The 9,345-nt window shown below is 35.4% G+C and overlaps 2 protein-coding genes across 3 annotated transcripts; one reads left to right on the top strand and one right to left on the bottom strand.

Annotated features, from left to right (window-relative positions):
• Positions 1–344: 344 nt before the first annotated feature.
• On the top strand, positions 345–5,909 carry LOC140964492 (glycine-rich domain-containing protein 1-like). Of its 2 annotated transcripts, XM_073424329.1 has the most exons (9): positions 345–885; positions 1,709–1,826; positions 1,918–2,169; positions 2,343–2,792; positions 3,467–4,005; positions 4,541–4,736; positions 5,116–5,283; positions 5,366–5,504; positions 5,707–5,909. In XM_073424329.1, the coding sequence occupies exons 1-8, from the start codon at positions 728–730 to the stop codon at positions 5,474–5,476; spliced, it is 1,992 nt and encodes a 663-aa protein (XP_073280430.1). In that variant the 5' UTR covers positions 345–727; the 3' UTR covers positions 5,477–5,504; positions 5,707–5,909. The 2 variants fall into 2 exon arrangements, with proteins under 2 accessions (XP_073280430.1, XP_073280431.1); XM_073424330.1 differs by lacking the exon at positions 5,707–5,909 and having other exon boundaries at positions 4,544–4,736; positions 5,366–5,630.
• Positions 5,910–5,959: 50 nt separating this feature from the next.
• On the bottom strand, positions 5,960–8,835 carry LOC140964497 (uncharacterized). Its single transcript, XM_073424339.1, is given in 8 exon segments — positions 5,960–6,104; positions 6,426–6,456; positions 6,459–6,561; positions 6,645–6,753; positions 7,519–7,655; positions 7,785–7,904; positions 8,089–8,169; positions 8,244–8,835. Coding segments are annotated over 8 exon segments (801 nt in total). The 5' UTR covers positions 8,319–8,835.
• Positions 8,836–9,345: the final 510 nt, after the last annotated feature.

The following is a 9,345-nucleotide window of genomic DNA, read 5'->3' as shown; positions in this document are numbered from 1 at the left end:
CCTCATTATACTTTATTATTGTTGATTGAATTTTTATTACTAATAGTTTAAATTGAAAATTAGGAAAAACTAAATAAACAAAAAAATAGTTATTACCACTTTGAATTTGATTATTGTAGATAGTTAATAGATATTTTGGAAAACGAAAATATATCGATTATATATATTTTTAAAAAAAAAACCCTCAAAATTTTTCCTTTATAAATTATTTAAATTTCTTCTCATTAAAAATAAGCATCTATTTATTTATTTAGTTACACAAATTTCCCAACACAACAAATGCCTCGTTGCCGCGTGTGTAATTTTTGTTCAGCCCACCTGTTTCTTGTATTCGTTGACCAATAACTTGTAAGACAAAATCAACTCAAATCTATTCAACGAAATTACGTGCCATCGGATATTTAAGATCAAGCAATTACGTTGGATCTTCCTAGATATTTACGATTGACTTTGGCATTGCATGTTCAATTTCTTGATTGTGTACTGTTTCAGTTTCTGTATAAGTAAAGTTATAGTGAATTTTGAGTTCTACGCCTATATTTTCACGATATTTCATTTGGATCGTATGTTATAGTTGCCCGCTGTTAACCTTTTCAGATTGCGGCTATTTTTCTAATTTCTTTCCAGCTTTTAGATTGCTAATTTGTTAAATCCATCAAAGTTGTTATCGGACTTGGAAAATCTGGCTTTGCTGGCAACTGATTGTGTAGTAGACGAAACTTCAAGAATGGAGGTGGAGCAGGAATTGGAGTGGAAAGCAGCGCAGAGCACTGCAATAAGTTTGCAACTTGTCCCTGCGGCAAAAAGACACCTAAAGTTTCTTGCCACCGTTGATAGGAACCGTTGGCTCTATGAAAGTCCAGGACTAGAGAGGGCAATTTACAGGCAAGAACCTGGTTTGAAACTTGTTAATTTTTTAGGATTGATCAGCCTGATATGTTTGATGGAGTTTGTTATTAACTAGTGATACTAAGCAATGTCAAGGATGCAATATTTTGGTTGATGTGGCAAATATTGTGTATTTTGGGAATGAAATTTACTACACTGGAAATATTGGAAATAATGTCGAATATTTTGATTGCGGCTGCCTCTTTGTAAGTATGCAATTAGGTGTGACGCATGGGGATGTGGTTATGATTCTTAAACAGAATTATTTGTACGGTACTCCTTATGCTTACATCTGAGCTTTGTTGATTTGCTGTATTTTATTAGCTGAAGTATAATTTTGGCATTATCGGTAAAGTAGAACTGCACCATTAATCTTGGAGATTTTTTCATGATTCTCTTTGTAATTTTTTTTTTAATGTATTCGTGATGCTTAACTTAGAATTTCATATATGTAGTCTAGGCAGTGACTGGAAATGATCTGTTTTGATACGGATGAACGATATTGTTAGCACGGTTGTTTTTCCTGTTATTGTTGAATTTTAACGGAGTAAACAAAATTATAATTTTGATCCTGTGTTTCTGGATGATCGAAGAGATGTTATTTCTGCAATTTTTTTTTCCAAGGTTGTAATAGATACACGTCACTATTTCTTTTAGTAAAAGTTTTAAAGACAGCTTGATCTCATAAATTTTTCCTTAGCCTAATTGTCATTAGCAATACCATGCCTTTTGGCGCGGACTTTAGTATCACATCTTGATTCGGGATGATTTTATTTGGACACTTGTATGAATTCATTGAGTTTTGAACTCCAATTTTCAGGTACAATGCTTGTTGGCTTCCCTTACTTGCAAAACATTCGGAATCCCCATTTTTCGAAGGGCCATTGGTTGTCCCTTTCGATTGTGAATGGATTTGGCATTGTCACAGACTCAATCCAGTATGATCCTCACCGTGTACTTTCCATAAAGGTCATTACTCTCTGATAGTTGTGCTGCACTAAAATGTCAACTACCACTGTATCTTTCCAGGTTAGGTATAAATCTGACTGTGAGGAGTTCTATGGGAGAATTCTCGACAATGAAAACGTTGTTTCTTCTTTAGATGTACCATCAGGCAGCGAAACTGAGAAGGTTTGGAAAATGTTGTACTCAGGTGAGCCCTATGATTTGGATTTCAGCAGTGCTCTTCAAGAAAATGCCTACCCTAAAAAAGGAGATAATAAATGCACAAAGTACGACTTAATCTTGGCTGTTCAGAGACAAAGTCCATTCTGTTACCAGGTAAGTACATTGATATTTATTGCTATCCACTTTTTATAATCAGATTACTTTATAGTATGTTCAAAACTTCTATTTTTGTTTGACAACATGCAGATTCCATTTGCATTGAAGTGATAGCTCTTTTTATTTTCTGACCGGAGGATCATACATGTTTCTCGTTTTATGCGTTGTAGGTTTCCAGGGCCCATATGAATGACAATAGATATCTTGAGGGAGCGGTGGCCAGGTACAAAGGATTTCTGCACCTAATTAAGAGAAACACAGAGAGATCTATAAAGAGCTTCTCTGTTCCAACTTATGACATTGACCTCATCTGGCACACTCACCAGCTACATCCAGCATCTTATTGCAAAGATCTTTTAGAAATAATGGGCAAGGTTTTAAACCATGACGACACTGATTCAGACAGAACCAAGGGTGAGAAACTGGATGTCGGGTTTTCGACAACCACCAAAACGTTTGAGGAGATGTATGGTTCTAGGTATTGGAGAGCAGGAGCAATGTACCGGGGTAGTACCCCTTCACCTGTGAGAACTATGCCTTACCCCATCAGTACGACCAAGAAGGTGGCTGCTGCCAGTGAGAATCAGAAAATAGATATTCCAAAGATCAAAGATCTGGAGGTAGTTCATATGGAGCTTTTTCCGACCTAAGTCCTAAGCTTTTCATAAATTTGTCTGTGTTTGTGTTTATACAGGGGTGTCAGTTTACATCGAGGTAAGTTGAATCTCAGTTATTATTGATGTGTTCAGCGGACAGTGACAAGAAGACTCTAGAATCATGAACGATATAGTTAATATTGAGTTCCACCTGTGTTTCATAAATGCTTTTTGCAATTGCGTCTTTATCCTGGGTCTATGAAACAATGATTCGTGGGTCGACACCCACAAACTTCCTCAGCAAGCCTCTTCCCTATTTACAGCCCAATATAGAATTTATTTCAGCCTAGAGTTTCTCTGAATTTTATCCAACATGAGTCCCATCGCATTTCAGAATTTTGACCTTGTGAAAAGTGGTGCACTTGAAAGAAATTAGATTACCTCATAAATCTTTTGAAGAGTTCCGAAATGGCACTTTCGTTACCTTCATGTACAAATATTTGTCCACAACATCCCAATCCACTGCACAATAGGTTGTTTATGTATCTTTCTTAGAAGCAAAGCATCAGAGCTATCGTTTTAAATAAAATGGTGTATGTTCGAGGTATCTTTGTCTCAGAAATAAGAGCTGTCTTAAGCCGATTTAAGTGTTGTTTGATTCCTTATCTTTCCTACTGATTTGCTATGTAATATTTCAGGTCATGTTGGAGTTTGTGAATGTGAGAAATCTGCCAGAAGAACAAAAGGGAACTCTCTCGGTTTCCTTTAGTAAAACACAACCCGATGCAATCTTTAATGCAAAGAGAAGCCTTAAAATTTTTTCTGAATCTGGGTTAAAACAGGTAGCTACCTTCCATTGTGAACCTACTGGGCACCTGATCTTTGAACTTATGTCCTGTTCTCCTCCCAGTTTACCCCGACCTAAATCATCTAAATCTCTGGGTGTTACTTCAGTATCTCTGGAAGATTTCTTGTCCCCAGATTCCAATCTTATAGTTGAGAAATGGCTCGATTTAGTGCCAAATCCAAACACCATAGAATCCGAACCAATCGGCTTACGTGTGGGAATCTCGGTTACAGTACCTACCCCACTGCCACATGTACTTCATATTGTTAATTCTCAGCCCTTCTCAAAAGCTTCCTGCTTGTTTCCACTGCTAAGGACTGTTAAATTAGCTAAAAGTCGTACACGTGTATTTGATGCTGCTGGAAATTTGGTCATGAACCTACAAATAAGGTATTTTTTTTAGAACCAATTGTGGTATTTAAGAGCTGTAGAAGTTAAGATGCAAAAGAGATTTTGATCATGTAAAATTTTGTTTTACAATTTTGGATATCATGATTCCTTTATTCAGTATGATAAATTATGATTCGAAAGGATATCCAATTACACTTGTCATCCTTGGTGGATCCAAAAAAATTGTACTTTAGTTGCTTAGATATTTTCTTGATCGAACTTAGAGGTTGTTTTGTGGTCAATAATCCATGTTTTGTATTTTGTGGATTCATTTAGGTATGAGTTTGTCCATGTGTAAGGTTTCTTCAAACTATTTTGAAAAACTCCTGCCAGGTCAAGCGAAGAGGTGTAATGAAACTTTTACTTATCGGCTTCATTAAAATCTGTCGAGAATTGAACAACAATAGGAGTTACATCTGTTCATTTGCATAATCATTCCGCAACTTTGATGGAGTAAAAATGGCAGAATAATTTTCTTCTGTTTGGTGAATATGTTGGATTTTCCACAAGCTTATGTTATTTGATCTTATCGCAGAAGTTCGAAGAAGTTGATGGAAAAAAAAGAATGCAAGAGAAGACTGGTAATTGGAACCACGGCAGCAGGAGAAACACGTACGCTGGCTGAATCTGTGGATTCAAAGTGGTCTATGGTGAATTCCCCGTGGTTCCTTCAGCTTCCAAGTTCTAATAATGATGATGATCACATCTTGCAGCTGTCTGGCCCTCATATAGTAAGTGTTTTTCCATTTTTATCTTTCAAGTCTCATGACACCAAACCCAAACACTGAAAACGAAAATAAATCATTTTGTTTTTTAGCTTTTAATTGTTTTATTAGAAAAAAAGTATGCAATGTTCATATTTGTGGGCATTATTTTTCTTAGATAGTCTTTCTTTTATTGGTAAAATCTCTCGATACAGGGGAGGACCCATACTTATATCTGAGGAAGACGATTCTTTATGTATTTTAGGGGTAAAAGATACCATGTTAGAAAAAATATGCATGAAAATAATTGTGGTGGGCTCGGTTGACAACAGAGTGTGAAACATAGCAGCATGTTGTCTTTGCTTTGCTTCTATCAGTATGGTGGATGACCAATGATTTCGTTCAGGTACGGCTATTCCCCGGCGGAAGGCTGGATTACGAATCAAAATGTTGCGAGAAACATAAATGTGAGCGTGAAATTGAACGTCACCTAGTTACGGCCGCAGAATTCTCTGCAGACTACCCCTACGGCAAGGCAGTGGCATTACTTGACTTGAAATCTGGCACTGTCAAGGTGACATTTTCTTGAAAAATGTACTCGTTCAATTAAAGCATTTCACTCCTTGTTCATATAACACCCTTTTTGTGTATTTCAGGTCAAAGAAGAATGGTTCCTTTTTCCGTGCCTTATACTCGCCTTGATACTCGGGAAGGAAGGACTGTATCACAGTTCGACATTGGGTGGGAAAGCCACGAAGGAGAAATGACTCCGAAACGAAGAAGTTGATAGGAGATGAGGTTCTTGGTTGATACGTCCACGGTCCACCAGTTTTCTGCATATACTAGAATTTTGGCGTTAATTGATTCAGTGATTCTTGTAAGTTGTAACCCCACGTATGCGACAAAACTAGAAATTTAATGAGACTTGTGCCTTTTTTTAACAATTTTGTTTGTTTATTTTCGCAAAACATGAACCAATGAAGACTAAATATTAGATAGGTATATTGTGAAGATTCTAGCTTGTCGGCTCCCACTGAGGGGCCGGGGTGATATTATGCATACTACTTTATTGTGATCATCGGGGGAGTTTCTTTCTTCGTCCCGTGCAATACAATAAAGCATTCACATTTAATATAAACATCAGTAAACCAACTTAATTTTCCGCATTTAAGTAATAGAGTAGCGATATCATAATTGGTATGGCATAGTGTCAAAAGGTTACCTTTCGTTTTTCCCACTAAAAATCTATGTTATCTACCTATTGCAACTTTGATGCGCCGGATATCTTTATACTCAAACACATCGCCATTTTCTATTACTGGAATAGATACCACAGCTACAACATCAGCAATCTCACTCCACTTTGCAGGAACTCTGGGCCTGTCAGCAACCTTCCTATGATTCATTCAAGAATTATGGTCAGCAAAAAAGTTTTAGCATGAGCACAAATACCAAAATTTAGCTTAAAAACTGTCATATGACCATTTTAATTTTGGTGGCAAATATTTTATCTTAACGTTAACAAGAATACCAGCTAAAAAGAACAACACAACTTCTTATTCACATAAAGATAATTAATGAGATATGATCATGCAAGATCAAATAATAACTGTCAGATTTAGATATAAAATGTATACAAAGAATTTAAGCTGACATACAGAGGGCCCAAGACAGAGCTTCTCGCCATCTTTCACAAAAAAGAGATGGATGAAATACCTTCCATGGACAGCTAATGCAGAAACACCGTTTTCTCAATTCTCCTTGCTAGTTCCACAGTGTCTTGGGATGATTTTAGCAAACGGATCTTGCATGTTACAGATGTATCTAGGTTTCTTTTCAATGTTGTCAAAATCTGGATTCGTACATAATGAAATGCAAAGTCAATTGTGAATTGACATTAATTTACTCAAAAAAGATACAAGAAGGCCTGCTTGCATCATGAATTAGTTCTGGTTTGGTCAACAATGCAGCACCCATTCCACCACTAATGGAGAAAGACTTTGGGTAACTCATGTAAACATCACTTGCAGCAACATCCAAGCACCTGAATATAACAAACTCATAATATAAATCCACCTAGACAAAGAATCAACGGTCTTCAAAACATCTAGCACGGAGAGATACAGCACATTCCAGTATCAGGCTCATTAAATTTATAGGATTGACCTTTTATGTTGGGGAAATGCAAAAAGATTGGAAAACATAAAGATATAATCTTCTCAAAACTCATAGCATAAATAAATTGGGCTGCCCAATGTAATCCAGAGAACAAAAAATGAAACAAGAAGTCCGAAGTGCTGTCCTTCTAATGATAGTACACATGAATGAGTTTTGATCTCGATCCCATTATATTCCAAAAAGAAAATTTCGACACAATTGGATTTTGACACATCTATTAGCAGAAGAGGATAAACTTCAGAAATTCTCCAACAGAATTTTGGAAAAGATATCCAAATATATCCACCTAACAATGGTGTCCGAACAAACACAAACTCACTCAGATATTAACAACCAAGAATGAAATTGTGCCGACATTTTGTTGCATTGACAATTCAAGAAATGAAGGAGTTTGTGAATATCGAGATTAAAAAAGACGTCATATATTTTGTTACCGCATTCTTAGGGTAGCCGCATCATTGTGTGTGTAGAAAACATCAACGGAGAATTTTAATGTGTCATCAAAATTGTGAATACATTTATTTCCTGATGCCTGTGCATAAATATCATTAATGGAACCATCTCCTAATATCTCGTCAAATCTCATCATAATCCATACGGAGAACTAAATACAACCAAGGTAAGTACTTACACAGTTTCGGCTGCACGAAGTGCTCTAATGGCATATGAAGTTCCTATCTGGAGTACCACCCTACCTCTTTCTTCAGGGCATGTTCTCAAAACAACGTTGATTGTTTTTTTCTCAACCATTTCAATAGTTCCAAGTATCTCTAATGAACACAACACTTGAATAAGTTCCAAATATCAAGGGAAAATAAAAAAGCTTTCCATTAACTGACCAACTTGTTGTCATAGGGCAGAACCACTGAATTACAGGGAAAAATGAGAGGAATTAACTTTTGCGAACATATCTTTGAACCGGCGCTCACATTTGAGGAGCCTGTGATCAATAATCTCCTCCCCATATGTTATGTCTGCATCATATTCAGCAGCTAGCAGCCTAAATGGCAGTGTACCCTATAATTCAAATACATGGATCAAGTATCAAACAACATTTTTTAAACAAAAACATAAACCTGTAGTTTATCAAATCGGAAAGCACGAACAGCAGTTTTATGTATTGCTCATGTACAAGAAAACTTAGTGCCGTGACCAACAAGCCAGTTATTTATCCATACTTGAAAGTGGAGAGAGAACTCACAACTCGAACCATCGGGGCCAGGACAAGCTTGTTTCTGTAATCCGTTTCCATAGAAAAACGGCAAAACAGTAAAAATAGACCCTGCAAAAGAGAGAATTAATTATGTTGGATCATAATTCCGCAAGCCAAAACACCAACCATGATAATGTACCTAGTCTTAGTAATATAACCTCGCTAGAGAAAAAACAACTCATCCTTCTCTTAGATTGATTCCTTCCCCATGAAAGCATTCTTCAACTTTTTCACAACCACAAAACACATTATTTACGGTTGTGAAAATGTCATTCATCCATCAACATATAAACACATACATTAAAAAATTCTCTAGTGTCCCTGAATAAATTTGCATCATCCAAACACAGAAAGCACAGTATCGAATGGCAAACTACCTTTCAATCCTAACATAGCAAAAGGATTACGTAATCTCCATAGAATACTTTTTGCAAATTAACTGTAACACTGCTCAAGTGAACCAACAATTGAGACAGAAGGAGCTACTCAATCAAAGCAATATAACTAATCATGCATACAATTAATCATTCAAAGTATAGAAAAGTCCGTGAAGTAAAGCTTGGAACGACAAATTCATACAAACTTATGAAACGTGAATGTCTAAATAAACACGAAGGAAGACAGAAGTTGTCGCCGGAGGAGAAGCGTGGAACTTGAACAGAGTCAGTCTATTTCATAGAAATGCTGTTGGCTGACGCTTTCACAAACTTTTTATTCTCATTGACAATTATAACCTTCGCTTTGTGTGTAGATTTTTACTAGTGTGGGATCATTTTCTTTATATGCCTTTTAAAATTATATATTTTAAATATATTCTATAATCGATCTGTATTTCAAAATGTCAGGTTTGAGTTTATATTGGAATATGATTTTTTTTTTCAAGTTGATGTCAGATTATAGTACCTGACTTAAGTGAATTTTATTTTATTTTTTTTTTCATTTTTTAGATTTCAGAATTTTATGTAATCAATAATTAATAATTAAAAAAAATTACTAAAATATATATAAAGAAATACAAAGATAAATTGACAAATAGTATCCAAATATTTTTGTATTTGAAAATGAATATGACTATTTTTTTTTATTGAAGATGTTTACGGTTTTTAGAGATAAAGATAAAAAAACAAAAAAAAATTTTCGGATCAGGTATGCCCTAAAAGAGTTAAATTTCTTATAGTGAAAATATTGTATTCAAGTAATAATTTCTACAAATATATTTTTGGGAATATAAATATAAAGAAAAAA

Source organism: Primulina huaijiensis, chromosome 18 (assembly GCF_012295235.1).
Source record: "Primulina huaijiensis isolate GDHJ02 chromosome 18, ASM1229523v2, whole genome shotgun sequence".
In the NCBI taxonomy this organism is placed as follows: Eukaryota; Viridiplantae; Streptophyta; class Magnoliopsida; order Lamiales; family Gesneriaceae; genus Primulina; species Primulina huaijiensis.
This window is presented reverse-complemented; position numbering and strand designations above follow the sequence as displayed.

What these genes read in the sequence shown, in the direction of transcription:
- LOC140964492 (XM_073424329.1), top strand. Translation starts at nt 728, where the DNA reads ATGGAGGTGGAGCAGGAATTGGAGTGGAAAGCAGCGCAGAGCACTGCA. An exon ending in AAAGTCCATTCTGTTACCAG is followed by an intron (nt 2,170 to 2,342) that starts GTAAGTACATTG and finishes TATGCGTTGTAG; the next exon opens with GTTTCCAGGGCCCATATGAA. An exon ending in AGCTGTCTGGCCCTCATATA is followed by an intron (nt 4,737 to 5,115) that starts GTAAGTGTTTTT and finishes GATTTCGTTCAG; the next exon opens with GTACGGCTATTCCCCGGCGG.